The sequence below is a fragment of the Macadamia integrifolia genome, chromosome 5, assembly GCF_013358625.1.
Source record: "Macadamia integrifolia cultivar HAES 741 chromosome 5, SCU_Mint_v3, whole genome shotgun sequence".
In the NCBI taxonomy this organism is placed as follows: domain Eukaryota; kingdom Viridiplantae; phylum Streptophyta; class Magnoliopsida; order Proteales; family Proteaceae; genus Macadamia; species Macadamia integrifolia.
This window is the reverse complement of record NC_056561.1, coordinates 35386132-35404512: the sequence shown is the minus strand read 5'-3', so window position 1 is coordinate 35404512 and position 18381 is coordinate 35386132. Positions and strand designations below refer to the sequence as shown.

General features: G+C 37.4%; 2 protein-coding genes across 4 annotated transcripts; both read right to left on the bottom strand.

Annotated features, from left to right (window-relative positions):
• Positions 1 to 227: 227 nt before the first annotated feature.
• LOC122078349 (AMSH-like ubiquitin thioesterase 2) lies at positions 228 to 7896 on the bottom strand. The gene is made up of 12 exons (XM_042644304.1): positions 7590 to 7896; positions 7423 to 7487; positions 6692 to 6764; positions 6390 to 6494; positions 5858 to 5895; positions 5451 to 5682; positions 5116 to 5205; positions 4573 to 4635; positions 4368 to 4442; positions 1849 to 1911; positions 1368 to 1420; positions 228 to 585 (listed from the first exon to the last, which is right to left on the bottom strand). The coding sequence occupies exons 1-12, from the start codon at positions 7680 to 7682 to the stop codon at positions 411 to 413; spliced, it is 1125 nt and encodes a 374-aa protein (XP_042500238.1). The 5' UTR covers positions 7683 to 7896; the 3' UTR covers positions 228 to 410.
• Positions 7897 to 9414: 1518 nt separating this feature from the next.
• On the bottom strand, positions 9415 to 17749 carry LOC122080001 (peroxisomal membrane protein PEX14-like). Of its 3 annotated transcripts, none has more exons than XM_042646836.1 (13): positions 17590 to 17749; positions 17395 to 17483; positions 15557 to 15801; positions 15379 to 15427; positions 14988 to 15184; positions 14336 to 14528; positions 14094 to 14252; positions 12736 to 12815; positions 12570 to 12612; positions 12403 to 12470; positions 10955 to 10999; positions 10804 to 10872; positions 9415 to 10204 (listed from the first exon to the last, which is right to left on the bottom strand). In XM_042646836.1, exons 2-13 carry the CDS (start codon positions 17450 to 17452, stop codon positions 9710 to 9712), a joined length of 1701 nt encoding a protein of 566 aa, XP_042502770.1. In that variant the 5' UTR covers positions 17453 to 17483; positions 17590 to 17749; the 3' UTR covers positions 9415 to 9709. The 3 variants fall into 3 exon arrangements, with proteins under 3 accessions (XP_042502770.1, XP_042502772.1, XP_042502773.1); XM_042646838.1 differs by having other exon boundaries at positions 17395 to 17500; positions 17590 to 17736; XM_042646839.1 differs by having other exon boundaries at positions 17395 to 17473; positions 17590 to 17735.
• Between the last annotated feature and the right edge of the window lie 632 nt (positions 17750 to 18381).

Sequence of the window (18381 nt, the reverse complement as noted above, 5' to 3'; positions counted from 1 at the left end):
AAAAATGTGGTCACAAAGAAATTTGAGCTTCAGAGGCATAAATGAGAAAACCCCTTTAGTTATACATCTCCTAAGGCATGTTCTCTTGTGGTGTTTTGAGGTGGGATTAGAGAAACTCTCTTGCCTACCCAAACTAGAAAAGCTCTTCCAAATAAAATAAAGATTAACCAATTTAGTAAGTGGTCTCAAGAAAATTTGAATCCCATCTGCCATAACATTCAGTGGTGTAATATCAAAATAAAAAGTTCATATTGCATTACTTACATATATATATGTACATTAAGTGGAGAGTTTTCTGAACAGTTTGGTTTCGAGGCATAACTGAACTCATATAAGTGATAAAACACAATACACTCAAAGCGCTTTAAGTCATACACTCATCCGTTTGCACTAGCATAAGAATCCACTGATCAGCGTAAATCAAAGATTTCAAACCTCAGATTTTGATTTATATAAACATTAGAGCAGTGATCATAAAGTGGACCGCCATCGGGAGGTTTCTGGTGAGAATGAAATCCCCTCTCCTCGCACTCTTTCAGGACAGACATACCGCCTAGATCAGTCAAACGAAATATTCCATGGTTCCTGTCAAAAACAAAAAAACAACGATATAAGCCTCAGCAATTAGTATGTCATAATGACTTAATAAGACAGTCACTCATCACAGAATTAACAGAGCAACTTCACTTTGAAAGGAGGTATAGAAATGCATTTGACCTATATAATGTAATAAAATGTGCGCACGTGTGTGTGCGCGTGCACCCACAAATATGATACAAAGGAACAAGAAAAGGGAAGGGGGGGAGGGGGCAATCAAGAATAGAACAAGTCCAAAAATCTATGCAATCAATATGGATAACATAAGCTTTTGTAAGGCATCAACTTCAAACTAACAAACTAACTTCTGTTTGTAAGAGGTTCGAGTTTGTGACTCATAATACTACATTTCTGATACCTTATCTGTATATACTTCTCTACACTTGTTCAGTCAGAGAAGGGCACACGATATTTCAACAAGAGTTTCTACGACACTAATTAATTCAGATATAGCTCATTTATTCACTATTCAGGGGCCTGAAGACTTAAAATGCTTTGTGATGTTCATTACACCATGAAAGATTAGTGCTCAGCAGTTCGGCTAACAAGACTCTCTCTCTCTCTCTCTCTCTTCCCATGGGCGTTAATACAAAATCTAAAAGACATGCATCATTTCTGTATCCATCCATCTATTTAAATCTGCAAGTGTGCATGTCAACTATAAATACACAGACATTATAACCTGCCAAGTTCCCCAATTAACTGTCAAAGAACACACATTTGTGATGCCATGTTACTGAACTACAGCATTCAGGTGAAGAGTAGTGCACCTTGAGGGATCAGTTGGAGCCATGACAATGGCGAAAGCCTCGGGCAACATTACCTGAACAGGAGTCAAGTAGAGGTAACATCAGATAGCTATTTGATCCCAAAAGCAGAGCTGTAGGATACCCAAAACTCCAACTCTCTTAGTGAGCAATTCACAAAAATGAATTTATTCCAACAATACTGAGAAATTCGACAATATACAGAAAGAAAGCAGTGGAGTTGATAATTAAAATCATATTACATTATAATGTCAGTATTTATGACCCAATATTGATCAACCAATTGCAAATTGTGAGTTCACCACTCAGCAGCTGAATTAAATGGAACAGCTTCTCTGCTGGTTTCAAAATATATTGCTTTATGTAGAAAACGGTCTGGTTTCTGATCATGGTATCATTGTCACTCAAAAGAAACACACCTCAACAATATGATATAATATGATAGCAGGCGAGAAAGAGGGCGCTAAATATAGTCGAAGGTTACCTGATAGGAGTAATGAGTGTGCAAATCTACCGATGACATAAAACAAGTCTGAGAAGGATGTGTCTGAAAAAAATAAAAATAAAATAAAAATAGAGAGATTGAGTACATCATTACCAAATGCTCTACATTACAGGAAGCAGACAAAAATTAGATATTTACAGAAGCGCAAAAGTTTAGTCTGCAAAATAAACTGTCACAAACATATGTGGCTTCATAGTAAGAGATAAAATGTAACATTTGCCTCACAAAGCTTGTAGGTGGATTCAGACATAGGCACATAAGAAAACCAGCTCTTCAGCGCGGGTGTGTGTGGTTCAGATCCTTTTGTATTGTTATCACTCTCTTAGGCTTCTTGAGTTTAATAGAGTTTTTGCCAATGAAAAAGGAAATAAATTAAATAACCAGTCTTCAACATATGTTCTGATGGGAAATTTTTTTTTAAGGGGTTCTGAGACAAAAATATAAAAGCTTTGGATGCATAGATTAGTGCTCATAACAAATAGCCTTCTATCAAGAATACATGTCTCCATCTATTTTCTTGTTAAAACCTGGATGCAAGTGATGCAGACATGAGTAACAATAGCACTTGATAGTTGAGATCTGCAAAAAATATCATGAAAGAACACCCATTGAAACAATAAGGAAGATGCTGTTGGGTGTGTACTTGATGGGGACATCAAGGTGTACAGTCGAAAGAAGAAGAAGATTCAACCAGGTCCATCTTTGTGGTTGGAGGATTAAACAAGAAAGACGAAGGAAAGAGAAGAAACAAGAAAGAAGAAGGAAAGAGAGGAGTCGAATCAGCCTTCCAGCGTTGGGTTCGACCCCCCCTTGTCCTCCCAGTCAGTAGATCTTGTGGACCCCATCAAATCTTATTTGATTCTAGTACTTTGCTTTAAATCTAGTGATATTTGATTGTCTTACATAATTAGGAAACTAGGACTTCTTTATATTGGTCTAGTACGTAGTTTTTATTTCAAGCAATTGAGTTTCTTAATATCTTTTTTTATTTTTGAAAGTTTATTCTATTTAAGTGTAAGGCCATTGGCCATTGTTTAATTCAATGAATGTGAATTGAAAAACAGCCAAGAGCAAAGCCCCCACCCCTCTCACGATTCTCTCTCTCTTTCAATCTCGTCTTTCTCTTCTCTCTTGTCTCGCCTCCCTCTCTTTTTCCATTCTTTTTTTCTGCTGCTGTTTTATATCCCCTTGAGGCTGAACTGCTACTGCTGTATTTTTTTCCCCTTAATGTTGAACTGTTGCTGCTGATCTCCCCTCTTGATGCTCACTGCTGCTGCTACACACTGCTGCGATTACTCACTACTGCTGCTACCCTCGGCTGTTGCTACTCTCGGTTGCTGTTTACTCTCTGGTGGTGCTGATCTCCTTTCAATGAATGGATTACTACTGGCTCTACCTGCTGTCCGTGAGTTGTTGAGAACCCCAACATCATTCACCAAGCCACATCGACAATACTGAGGATCTCTACACAACCAGCTGGACTTGTCTTCATCAACTAAAGGTGGACTGCATCTCTTTAATTTGGAGGACCTTGATCTCTTCTTTTCTCCTCAGATCTGGACAACAGCATGGTAAAACATTAAACCAAACCGTCCCCACCTCCATTAATCCCTATTATATCTTGCAGCCCATTAACATTGAAACCAGCCTTTGCCCTTTGTTTATGCCTATTTTTACCCGTTGTTTTAAGTCGTTTCGTCACTGTTATATCTCCAAAAAAAACCTTGCTGATTTTCTATTTTAGTTGGTTGCTAGAGGACATTGATTGTTTGCATATCTAATTTGGGTGTCTAGATTGATTTGTGCTGAACCTAACATTCGTATGTCGTTTGTTCCCTTCCCCATGTCCCCACTTGAAACTTAAGTAAGAATTTATGTGTTTTTCCATCTAGATTATTATTTCTTTTTGCTACTTTGTTTATTAGTCTCATTTTATTTTGCAAGCTTAATCTTTTTTGCTGAGTTTCTTTTTGTCCTATCTACCTAAGCCCCTTGAGTTAACCCTACCTAGTTAGTTAATCTTGTAGGAGACCTAGTCACCTAGGAACCCCCTACACCAGTACTCCTGGTGTTTCATCTTCAATGTACGTTTACAGCTGCAACCCTAATTTTAATTCAATTTGATAGTTAAATAAGGAAAACAATACCTCTGTTTAATAACGCTGAAGGTATACCTAAACTATGAATGGTATTTGTTCATCTTTGCCCTCTTTAAAAAATGAAACAACTCTGTATTGAAGCCAAACTTACGGAAGTTTTAGAAGATATATTTATTTTTCCCCCAAAGCCATGTTGATATAACAAGAGACCTTAGGAAGGAAAAATGTATCATAATGCATTAAAAAGAACACTGTATCAGGACAAGCATTGGAACTGAGCAAGGAAGCAATAAAATACCCCAACAAGCAATGAAGAAACTTCACAAATTTGAAATCATGCTTAAAGCTAGCATGTATCATCCTACAGGAAAAAACAGATACCACAGAAATGACACTTACATGGATCCAGCCTATGGGAAAGAGAGACTGCTCATTTTGTATGGCATAAATCTCCTCCTCATTTAGTGCCTGACACTGTCATCCAGCAAGACTGATTACTTGACAAATTTTTGGCCGCCAAGCAGTACGAAATACTGGTCATGCCTGGAACTGGGCTATAAAATTTTGCACCAGAGCAAGTTTGATTTAATCCCCAGAAACTTACAGAATTGGAAGCAGATTCCTGCTTAGGAACTATCAAAGTGGTTACATAAAAGATCCCCTTCTCCTGCATACAGATAATAAGAGAAGTAAATTAGTTTCAGAATGATGATTATGCCGTTTCACACACCAGCAATCCCTACCACATGGAAAAATGAAAGGACAGAAAGAGGAGGAAATAAATTGAATTTTTATTGTCATTCCTAGTTTCCTACTCATATTGCTAGTCTGGTAGGCTCCAACTAGTAGAACATACCCAAAGACTATATGAATGCCTTGAGGGGCTACATAAATAAATGGTCAGTGATCTCAAAACAACTGCAGAGTTCATGGCCCTCGAAAAAAATGAAAAGACCAGATGGTAATAAACAACACATCTGAGAGGTGATTTTGGTTGATGTTGATGTCTTAAGCAGGGACCAGGACCACTAACCCAGAATGTAAGAATGATGGGCAGTAATTAAGAAAAATATAAGAAGGCAGACCAAGTGCTTCTATAACAACATAAAACATGTCATGTTGTCATTTATAAGTTCCTTGATCTTACAAGAAAAGCTCCAAGAATCCCACAGGTCTCTAGATCCTTGTCCGTGTTATCTCTAGCAAGTTCAAGAAAATCTTCCATCAACCTTGCTGACTGAGGAAAAAAAAAATTATTGAACTGTTAATATTCTGTTTCTTCAAGGCAAACAGATGGATCTGTATTATAAATAGAAAATTTATGCGACATAGAGGAGAACTGGAATATTGAATTTATAAAAAAAAAATAATAATAAATAAATAAATAAATAAATAAATAAAGAAGAAGAAGAAGAAGAAGAAATTTGAGAGGGAGGTGGAACACATGCTCACAAACACAGAAGAAAGTACTAAAGTACTTACAATATGTACATCTTGAAGGAGCCTGGATTCTGGGGTCCCATTCAATGAAGAATCAGCAGCAGAGAGACGAGCAACATGGCCAGCATAAGGCATGCTATGCACAAAGGAAAGACTAGGAGAAGGAGAAGACTGTGTAACAATATGCACATTAATATTCCGATCCTTGGCAGTGGCAGTATCCACTGTAAAAACAGATGCCAACCCAGTTTTTTCCTCATAAACTCTGGTGAAACTGTCATATAGAACAGACAATATACATTGAAAAGAAGTTACAAGGAACACCAAAAGACCCAGCTTTTCAGCAGAGTCCCCTGCCTGGAAGTATGTTCAATATACGTTCTCTTTTGCCTGTTTTACCTAGATTTTCTGAAGAGAGGGAATATTTCTTGGACAAGGAAGAGTGTTACCTCTGACTTTTGGTTCCTACAGCACAGCAACGAGCAACCTGCGGAACAATTTATAGTTCATAAGAAAGAGTTCCTTTACTAATTAAAGAGGTACATATTTTCGGTTCTGAAGGAAGGAACTATGCTCTCTCTTCCTCACAAATCTCAACTTCATAGTACAAAACTAGAACCATATCTCACCCAGACGAAACAGTAGCATTCTTCAAAATGTATCAAATAAGAGTCACTATCAAATAAGGCTACTTGACAAAAAAAAGGTAATGAACCTATTATACCGAATACCATCTTCATCTTAAGATTTATTAATCCTACGGCAAGCACTGCTATCAAGACTGTACTGTCAACATATTCCATGAAATAATGTGAACCAAGGCATTAACAAACAAAATCTATGAATAATCATGCAAAGCTAAAGTTAGAAGTAGACACGTTGAACCTCAATGAAGAGACAAAGAGTTGTAAAACAACGGATGGATCAGAATTTGAAATTTCATTGATTTGTTCTGGAAAAATAATGATTCAATGTTTTTACCTTCCTCTCAGGAATGCTTGAAAGGGAATTATCGTTTTGAGACCACAAATCACGGCCAACCACATGCTTCAGCATTTCTAGTTCCAGGATGAAGTTCTGATATATCTGATCCAACATTGAATGAACAATTAAACAAAGGATTGTGACCCACAGATTCCAAATAATAATGCTCGTATTTGAGGTCAGAGCAAGCAATGCCATGTAAATATATACCAAAGAACCTTTTTGGTCCTAGAAATTACTGTGTGCAAAGCTTATATCATTTTAACATAAATTATGAGAGATAAAGAAATTCAATATACCTTGCTGTGACGGAGCTTTTCTCTTGAAGAGTAGGTTGTGTAACCCTTATGTTGAGGTAATACCCCGGCAATCCTGTGAACACAGATTAAATAATTTTAGCTTGTAAAAGGTCTTAAAATTGCTGACGCACAAACTTAGAATACTATGCATAAATTTGACAAGTAAACTTTCAATATTTATGGGGAAAAAGCCTTCTACTTGTCAAAACTGTCTCCAAACTAAGAGATTAAGATTATACCAACACTTCCAAAGGGGTGTAAAAATTTTACAAAGTGTCATTTTGAACCCCCAGTGACTTCATTTGCAGTTTGTTCAGCTCAAAACTACTGTAACTCACATGAAACAAGCCAACCTTAATCATTAGAAGGCATGTCAATAAATGACTAGTCCCTTCTTCTTACCACAGTTTCCTGGACGAGACACAAAAGTATGTGGCTATTTTAAATTGTACCCCATAAGCTAAATAACACGAAAGAATCTCAAATGTCAACAGTCTAAATCAGCACAAAATAACCACAATCCTGGAAGGAGGTGATAAAAACCCAGAAGCCAACAAAATTCGAATCTAATATTACTCAGTCCTTGCACAAGAAGAAGAACCCAGATATCAAAAAAACCCAAATTCAAGAAGCAAATAGTCATGGTAGTTAATTTGAGGAAAATATGTTCCATGCAATCAGATACAAAATTCAAAAGTTAAAATGAGAGAGAAAGGATTCGGGAAACATACCTGCAATATCTGCTGAGAGTTGTATAAAGATCATGTGTTCTTTGTTCATCCCTATAGACCTTAGCCTAATTGAACAGAAAACATCTCCGTTGCAAAGAGTGAGAGACCAAGAAAGGGCAAGAAATGATGGAAAGAAAAGAAAAAGAAAAAGAAGAAAGAGGACGTACCTGGTCTGCAAGTTGGTCAGCGATTCTGAAGTAGAAAGAGAGCGGGAATCGATCATCAGATAGGGCTTTCTTTCGTGAAGCTATTGATTCCATTTTTCCGTCTATAGGTTCTTCTCTGGTTTCATCTCATCGTCTCTCTCTCTCTCTCTCTTGCTCACTTTCTTACGGCGTTACTGGTTCAGAAGACCTGTGGCGGAGGCGGTGGTGGCGCGACGTTGCCGTCACAATGGTGGCCGCCGAAATGCCCTACGAAAAGTAATTGAATTTGGATAAGAATCTTTTATCCACCGATTCGGCATCTCAACGTATAGATCCATTCTTTATAGATCACCTAGTATCCAACAGTTGGAATTTGGAACCGTCACATAATATTCCATGTGTCAAAATCTGAGAATGCTTGTTTGGCGAATCTCTGTAAATGTGTCTGTCTAGGAAAACATTTGCTTTTTATTTTTTATTTTTTTCTAATTCTTAAAGAAACTAAAAGTTAAGGGGATATGATCTCGTGTGTTCCAACACCCAGAGTCCCAGACACAGTGCGGAAAATTATGCACCCACTCCTGTGAATCCTAAAATATGATGTACATATGAATATTCAACACTTGTCTCATCTCTTGCCACTGATAGGGTAAATATATATATATATATATATATATATATATGTGTGGAAGCAAAAGGAGTAGATGTTTGGATCCTCACTTATACGTCAAGAGAATTTACGTGGAGATGATTCATTCTATTGTTGATGCCCATGTGCACCCTCTCATTAACCTCCACGTTGGCACATGTGTTGCACGTTTAGGGGGCTTTTTTCCCCTTAATTTAAATGAGAGGGGTAACATGACCCTACACCAACATCGGAGCCAATGCGGACATTAGTATAAGCATCAATAGGGCCATGATTTTTACCTTACATGAGTAGAGGGCCAGTCATTTTGCCCCTAACTATGTGGGGACGTAGGGGTTATACTACTAAGGCTTATTTTTCATAAATTGGGAAAAGTTCCCCAAAAGGCAATGTGGCCCCTACACTAGTGTCAGGGCCAATCATTTTGCCTCTCTCAGAGAACAAAGGACACGCTACTTTTCAAGCTTCTTTTTTCCATTAAATTACTAGCAAAAGCAATGTTGCAACTCATAGTATTGTGTAAAATTTGGAATTTGGAATTTGAGTATATAATAGTGTAGAAGCATTTTCACAAGAAATTGTGGTAGTAAATATATAGGTAGATGATTGAAAATTGTCTGTGGTTGCTAAAAGATTGTAACTTTATTTATTTATTTTTTTTTTCCGATCGAATTTTACTTCACCCACGATCAGGAGAAAATCCCTCACCCGATGAATTTGGATAGCATCCAAGGTACAAGGTAACAATGATGGTATCATCGACCATTCATAAATAGAGGGGGCATGTATTGAGGAACCACAAGTACATTATCTAACCCAGAAAGAACCATGGACTGGTTTTAGCACACAAATGCCTTTTTTGGTTTTAGTTTTTCTACCGCATGGCTACTACATCTGTTGGCAATCAACATAGTGGATACGTCGTCTATAACATCTAGTCATAAACTCATGGGTCACTATACATTTAACCAACATCATTCTTTTCAACATGATAATTTGAAAATTGTTTGAAAAAATCAATTATGTCATATCCGAATGGAACAAAGATCACAAAACAGACGTCTTGTGCATACGAAACACTGAAAAACAGTTCAGGAATCTACTCAACCCCAAAAGAAGGTATAACCCTTCAAACACTACCAATCTACCACAGTTATTAAAATCATAAACATGTATGATAACCATAAAGCAGTCCTCTTAGCACTACAATCATTTTATTGAACCATCACAACCACCCATCAGCTTTGGAGACTCCTCATTCACATTTCACACAGTACACAAAACAAACTCTCATATTGGAAAGAAAGAGTGTTCATATCAGATAAATATATATCAGTTTTCTCTTCCTTTTCTTTTCCACTCTTTTAATCAAAATTATTATGTACCATGTCCATCACTGTGATTAAGCATGAAAGCTGCTTAAGCAGTAGCTCTGTTTTGACTCTCATTAGTCATGGGTAACACCACAGGCTGATCGAAGTCTGATCCCATATCAGTTTCCTTCAATAGCTATTCCCTGGTTCTGTATCTCATTGGAGTCCAGGCTTGGACTCTCATTGTTGATTTCCGGTTGACCCCCTGATTCTGATATTTTTGTGAACCTCCGTAACTCATCAATGTCATCTGAAGGGTGCACAGTCATCTGATCATTGCTTGTTTGTTCTTTCTGAATCAAGGGTTTTGGCTGTCGGATTGCAGCAGCAGCTTCAGGCATCGCAACAGGCGGTTGCTGGGGTGGAACCCACACACGCTGAGGCACCTGCTGTTTAGTCACCCCAACTGCACCATTTGAGGTTGTCATTGTTTGATCCTCAGATTCAATTTCTGTGATCCTCACATTTTTCCGTCGCCACCAAGGTTCTGAACTGTAACCATTCAACTGAGAAGCGGACCTACTATCTTGTTCCTTGGAGCTTGAGCTTTCACCATTTGCATGTGACTGAAGACCAAAGCTGGGGTTGTTTTGAGTCTGACCTCCCTCCCATGGCTGTTCAGAAGCAAAATAATGAAAAAAATAAATAAATATGAAATAGATAAATTCCATGAATTGGGTATGACTCCTTAGCTGCTGATTTCCTATCAATATTCACATTCCATTATTGTAATGATGAAATCATTGAAAATGGCAACTCTGTTAAGAAACTTGTGCCAACTCAGTGTTTATAGCCAATTCACTACACTGACTTCAATACCATAACTATCAAATTCAGATCTCTTGCTGGCTTTGGAACATTCAAAACAGAAAAATATGCCCTTGTCCTTACCAGCAAGAGGACACCTGATTATCTTATGATCGGGAACCTAAAATTTGTTTTTTCTGCAGCATATCCAATTGGTGAGTCTCATGGATTGGATGGCTAGCTTGAGCCAATGATCTGGCCTCGCCTATGACAGTGGACTGACTCATCATGCTTCCATGTTCCTTTTTGAATACAACGGTGGATCATCAATTATCATCACTACAGATCTGATATTTATCATTTCATTCATTCAGTTATCTATTTATCTCCTGTTCCATTCAACAAAGGCACCCTGTATGCAGTTCTATGATGATATAATAAAATGGTTGAAATCTTAAAGGCAAACCTTGGCTCTAGGTGCTAATCGAGGATTCGACGGTGGTTGATTAGGGTTGGGAGGCAGATCGTTGATCTCCTGAAAACAGACCACAATTAGAGAAGACCAGAACTGAAATCCAACAAAACTGGAGAAATCCAATATATAGGGGGAAACTTACTCTGATCCCTGGGGGTTTCTCCCCACGTTGCACCATAGCCATTATCTGCAAAGAGAAGATTCAGAACCCATAGTTTATATTACTTAAAATTTCTGAATCTAAAAATAAGAAAGAACCAAATTACAAAGCAGATATGTAAGTGTAGAGTGTTTTACACCCCCCCCCTTCTCCCCCACTAAGAAAATAAAAGCGTACAATATTTCCCATGTATTCATGACCATGCTCAACATTACTCATGCAGCAGTGGTTCCACAACTCCCAATATATCCACCATCATGTGGTCATCACACAAACGATCACTAGAAGAAGGCTCCACAGAGAAGCTCTATCTATATATCTAATCATATGCTATTTTCTCCCAGGGCTTCGAGATCAATTATCCTTTTTTCTTTTCGACACATAATGCTTCAGGAATTGGGACAGAATCAGACACCTAGAGCCCACAGAATAGCCCTGTCCTGGAAAAATGGCTGATCCAATATCTGTGTGTTGATAGGGATTCAGCTCTGAGTGCCAAATGTAACCTGACTATTCCCTTATTTTATTGGTTGTGTTCAGGTATATTTGGATTTCTTATCAGAAACTCGGTTCATACAATTATAGGAAGTTCAGAAATTACTATGGGTAAAACAATCTCGTCTGTTAATATTCTGCTTTAGCTCACTTATGGTTGATTCTCGATAACAACTAATTAAAATAATAAGATTCTTTTTTCAGATGTTTCGAAAATCATTACTATTCTTCAGATACAAGTCCAGTCTATTTAACACAATGCAATGAAGGTGGAAGTGGAAAATTACCAGAAAAGAAGAAGAAATGAAATGAATGAAATTGATAAATGATACCAGTTTAAAAAGATGGAAATGTGCACATATAAAAGCTAGCAGCAGACATAGATCCTGTGCCTTTCATAGATGTTAAATATTAAATGCAGGGGTCCAAATTACAGAGTGGAATGCTTCTCCCATAAAAAAGAATAAGACAGAAGGCACCGCTCTTCAGGTTAGCCTACTTGTCCAAGGAGGAAAGACCAGTGCCTGTGTTTTTGAATTACGAATCTTTGACTCAGATTCCCTTTGCAACTTGAGTTACTGATTTCATTGGAAACAAGTTTATCCGGTAAAAATGTCCAAGAAACTATATTTTTTCCTTTTGTTTATCTTTATTTCTTTTATGAATAATGGCATAATTGCATTAAAAAAGAAAGACCTCCAAGCAAATATACAATAGAGGAAACATAACATACTCGAAGGACACATTAAGACAACCAAAAAAAGATACATATCCCAGTATATAATTGTTCTTTCAAGGCTCCTCTGTCAACTTCATCAGCCAAATCATAGCCAGATAGAGATTTCTTAATTATTTTCTAAAACACTAGGATATGCTTAAAAGTATCCACTTTAGCCATATCTGCAAGAAACAGGAAGGTCAGGCATGTTTGATACCTCCATATATGATTTTGGATGTGGTGCAGCTGAGGGCTCCACGGATGCAGGTGCTGATGAAGGCCTCACTGCTCAAAACGCTCCAATCATAAGAATGAAGATATTGGAAGAAATTATTTGAGAATGAAAGATTTCAAAGTAAATCAATACTTATCCTCAATAACAACCTGAGCCCAAGTCAAAGTCCAATGTACCATTCACTTTCGATTGCTGATAAGCATAAATAAACTGGTTAGAAATTCAACTTGGAGTAACTCAAGTACAGATAGAAGATTAGCATCTATGTAAGCAAGCTAGCGAACCATTCTCAGACCATAGATATTCTTAGTTTACCATTGAACTTGTGAGTGAACCAGAACCTCTAGAGCTTTCTTGGCCAGCCAGAGGGGACTTCCAAGATGTGTTTGTTGGTCCTGATGATAGCAAAAGAAATGAAGGATTAAAGTTTGTCAATTCCTTAGTTGACAGGCAAAGTTCTTGCAGAGAACTCAAAGCAGTCTTGTGATACAAGGTGTTACTAAATGATTTGTTTTCCGATATAAGGTGTCTGAAACTCAATTTTTGTAAACCTTGCATATCATGAGGTATGTAGCTATTCAAGTGAGCACAATAATAAAGAAATAAATAAATAATAAAAAGAAAACAATGTGTACGCATAATGTACAGTAAGAGCTAATAGTTCAAAATTAAGTCTCTATTCCTTCCTCTCTCTCTCTCTCCCCTTTCTGTCCTCTTTTCCCAGAAAACCAAAAGCCGCCCCAAAAGAGGAAGAGCTGGAAGGAATTGGACCAGAGAAGCATAATAAATTTAAGTTTTTGTCTAATGAAATTTTTGCCATATTTCTCTCAAATGAATATAATAATACCCAATTTGAGAAAATGGACTCACCTTAGAATTATGGTACTAAACAGTACACAGATTAATGATAAAAGAATCACATTGACATGAAATAACTTGAGACACCCCATTCACCTCTCCCAACCCCTCAAATCAAATAGGGAAAAGAATGGATGGTTGACCTATTGGGTTAACATGCTATTTGATTTCCGAGATCAATAATAAGAGCGTTGACCAGAAAGCCCTGAAAAGCCCATTGGTCAGATGACCCTATGCTAATGGAAGCCTGAAAGAAAACAGTTACTATGATCATCCCCTTTGATTGGAATTTCCATCACTAGTCAATCCAAGGACAAGACACAATTTCAACAAAGTGCTTAAAAGCTGCACGAGGCCCCCACTGCAAAGCAAGAATTGTCAGAAAGCCATAACAGTTGTCATACAGGCATTGGCTTTTGTGTGAAGACATTGAAAAAGAGAAACTCATTGTTTAGGTTTGTCAAACAGCTCAATTCAGAGGCATCTCTCTAACGTGTATCATTGACTCATAGTAATCACTGGAGACACATACAAGCTTACACAAATAATTTACAATGTCTATAATAGAATTTACTGACCCACGTTAGAATTTCGAAACCACTCACGGCATCCTACAGACTTTTGTAGATTTTAAACACTTCATTAATGAGGATGCAATAGCGTGTTCATAACCAAAATTACAAATATATTGTACCCAAACAGTGAAAATTCCATGCCCAAGCTCCTTACTAAATGGATACCATGGAATATGACCACACTAGGAATCTGCAGCAATTTAAAGCAATTCATTGGAAGAGAAAGGGGAAAATGCCTACCATTTGATGATGCAGATTGAATATGTTCTACTGCTTGCTTGTTTGATGAAAGACCAATGTCACTTGTAGCTTCCAATTTCCGGATAGCATTACTCATGGACTTCATTTCCTCTACCTGGACATCCAATAGACTTCTAAAAGCCTCAAAGTACTTCTTCTCTGCAAAGGATACACAAGGGTCGAGATTCATTTTTACTAAGCCATAAAGAAAGGAAATAAATAAATATATATAAGTATCCCACCTTCGTTTTTGGAGTTCAACATTTCCTGGCTTGCTCTGGCCACATCAGCAGCTGCTGCTGCAGCTGCCTTTGCAGCTGATGCAGCTTCTTCAGCTAGACTTGGTCTTGAATTATTTTTCTTCACAACATCACCTCCTTCGTCTTCCAAAACAATCTTTTTAATCCAAGACTTCAACCTCGGGACAATAGCATGCTAAATAGGAATATAATATCAGATTGGCAGCCACATTTGGACCCTTTCATTAAAAAAAAAAAAAAAAAAAAAAAAAAAAAGGTAACACGTCTAGGATATCAAGAAGCTTTTAACATTGTATGAGGTATTCACTTTGTGTTTTTAAGTCTCAACCGTTGGTACTTTTTGAAAGTTAAGCCTAAACTCTCCCAGTTTTATTTAAAAAATGCAGTTAGCATGTTCCGAGGATCCTGATCTCAAAGTTATTATTTATTGAAGGGCTTGATGGCTCAAACATGAGCAAAGAAATCATTTGCACTACTAATAAACTCAAATTAAATGAGTTTGAGTTAGTTGTAACCATTCCCATACCCAAGCTGCACTGAGTGGGATCTTTAGTAACCATAATACCATATAGCTCAGTAAGTCAACATTTGTGCTCTGCACGATCAGTATAATGATTAAATAGTGTTTTAGTACCTTAAAAAACAAGGCAGATCCAGCTCCAGAAGCAGCAAGCAAACCTACAGCAAGAAAAGCATGAGACCAATGAAATCGTGACTTTGACATGGTTGCCACTGTAGAAACAATGTTTCCTGTAGGAGCAGCTGCAGCAGGTTGTGGAGTTTGTGTAGAGACTTGTGCCTGCATGTTTGCAGATGACTTCAACTGGCCATCTGTCACCAAAAACACAATAAGACAATAACATGTCAACTGTAAGGGCTAGCCAAGTTTGCATCCCAGCAGAACTGATAGTGATAACCATTTTTTATGTTTAAGTGGGTCAAATAAGCCCTTGACATGGGCTATTATTACAAGCTTACGGATCTCAACATCCATAAGAAGGTGTGAATGCTTTTTCCTTTTTTACCTTGATTTGAGGTAGCCGGCTGCACACTTGTAACAGTTGGAGGTGGGTCCTGTAATTCATACAGAAATATCATCAAAAAGCTTAAGCATGAGAGAAGGAGAGGAGCATTAAAGTATCCTCATGAATTTAAAGGGAAAAGAGAGGGAACAAGGCATAGGCCATAAAAAAAATTCCTTACAGGTACACGGCGGAAGGCTTCATCTATCTCCTCCTTCGTGAGGCCCTTTTTCTCAAGGAAAGAACGCCTGTAGATGACCGGAGAACCCCTAACTTTGGGATGTGATAGAAACTTAATAGCATTTTGCACTTGTTCCTCCCTCATCGGTTCTGAGTTGACAAACACAGATTTTGATGAAGTTTCATTCAGAGTCTCTTCCTTGGCATCTTTCCCGTTTCCATCCATTGGTTTCTGAAGCTCCGAACCTAACATTGTGAACAGTTTCTATCTGAAGGATGCTCATAGAAAAGCACATGAAGTGTATACTATAGATTGATCAGAGTACAAGTACATGTTTCGGCATCTTCAGCCATCTTAGTCAATCCATGAAGGAAAACAAGAAAAGGTATACGCATACTGGCCTCAAGTAGAAAAAGACAATAACAAGAAACTTTCTTTTCCACTGCATCATATAACAAGGACAGAGAAAGTCTCGTGTAAAAACATTTTTTTTTTAAAGAGAAGGTAAGACTTCTGCATAAAATTATCATAAATGTTAATAGAAAGCACTAATAATGTAAAGAATAGGAACTAATGCATTTTTTTACAGGAAAAGGATCAAAGGGGAAAGCCCAGTGAAGCTTTGGTCGACATGAAAATGGGTAAGATGGACAAAAACAATGCAAATAACCTCGAGCACCATCCTGCAATTGGAACCATGTTGCTGGAATTGAGGTTTAGGAAGGTAAATTATGTTGAGACAGAGATAGGGAGAGAGGGAAACCCAATGAATATTAAAGTTTCAACTGTATCCTCAGTTCAAAGTACTGAGTTATTTCAATAGAGACAGTAGATATAAGATCCAAAGAATCCCCATCATAACCATTGCGAGACCAACATTAGGATATATCAGCAAATAATTTAACATTGATTTGGTGTTTGACCTCACACACTGCTCTGCAGCCAGCTAACTGAGGGATGGAATGAACTCTTCCACTGTAAAGGGAGGAGAATAGCTCCTAAGGGCCAATAGTACTCAAAACAAATGACTTTTATCAACGTACCAACACCCATTTAGGCTTCACCATCTTGAAAATGCTATATTGTCAAAGAAAAAACGTTGAGTACACCGTTTGGATTTTACTCAGAACTTCTTGGCTACCAAAAGAATGATGATGTCCATATCACGTCTACGGTTTGAAACAGATGATATTGCCCTAGCACAGCCAAAGGGTCCAAGGATCTGATATCCCATGACCTTAGTGTAAATTGACACAAACTAGTACTTAAAAAAGGTGATATAACCCGGATGAACCATTAAGCTCTGACTACAATAAGAGTTACACCAAACTATGGAAAACAAAGTGAGAAGAGGCAAAATAATTTTTTTTTACTCTAATACAGGAAATACTTGAAACAAAAATATAAAGAATGCTAAGGAAGGGTTGCAACCCCAAGAGAGCTAATCCAGAAACATTGTTCAGGCACCAAAAAATAAGAAACGGGTTATCTAATTGCGTGGTATATCAAGAGTAAAGAGCTACAACAGTTAAAAGATTCAGTTGTTTGTCCCCATCACTCGTTGCCTGGGATTGTATGAAATTGAAATCGAATTCAAACATGCATCAACAATCGATATAATACACAATTTGTCAGGACCTCTGAACTCTCCCGGACAAGGGTCCTTCGCCCCAAAAGGGGGGGAAAACCCCCTTTAACGTTGTACTTCTACAGTATAATAATTCGTTGCCAGACAAAAACAATATCAAATTCATTTCAGCAACCGAAGAGGTCAAAAAAATAAAGGGAGCAGGGGTGAACAATAGAGAAGAAGCTGATACAAACCCAAAAAAACTCACCTTGGTTCTGAGGTTTATCATCTGAAACGTTTGGGGGAGTGGTAGATTCAGAACCCATATTGAATTTCTTTTGAATAAACTGATCTCTCCTGAATCACGCACAGAAGTTAATGATCAATTAGAATTTATGAATCCAATCATTGATGAATGGAGATTAAAGAATTGAATTGAATTTAAACAATTAATGAATACTACCTGAGGAAGACGATGTTAAATTTGGGAAAATTGCAGGGAAGAAGCCTTCACAGTCTTCGGAGATTTGTGCCCATATCGGAGCATAACAGAAAACGCCAAAAACAGACGTCGAAACTCGAAGTGATGATCAGTCCCCTCTCTCTAATCTCTATCTTTTCTTCTGAATTACTTGGTGGGTTGCTACAGAGCCCGGTTTTTTCAACACTCAACCCAGGCCCCGTTCGGCCCAGCCCAGCCCCTGATGTTGGGTTGAGCTTGGCCCAGATCGGCCCCAGCTCTATTTGGTCACGAATCTTCCCAATCAAATAGGGCTAGTTTTTTTTTACTTGACTCACCATAAACCCAACGAGTCTAGTCGTTTTCTAAGGCTATGTTTGGTTGTAAAGGAAATTATAGTGAAGGGAAGTAAAATTTTATACTTAAAATAGAAATATATGTAATATTTACCCATATGACTTTAACATTAACTTCAAATCATTCCATATTTGGTTATAAAATTTTACTTTACTTTGCATCCAAAACCCTTTGCTATAATATGTAAAATAAAATTTACATTACTAAATATGATTAAAAAAATTAAGTAGTTTATACAATCATATGGGATAATGATTATAAATATTTTTTTTTAAAGTATGAAAATTTCACTTCCCTTCCCTTTAAATTCCCATTACATCCAAACGGAGCCTAAAGTACTATCAAACCAATTCACTACTTCAATCGTTAACTTATATTATTGAACATGTTTGCAATGGTATAAGCTCAAATTAAATTCAATGATATGTGATTCCCTCT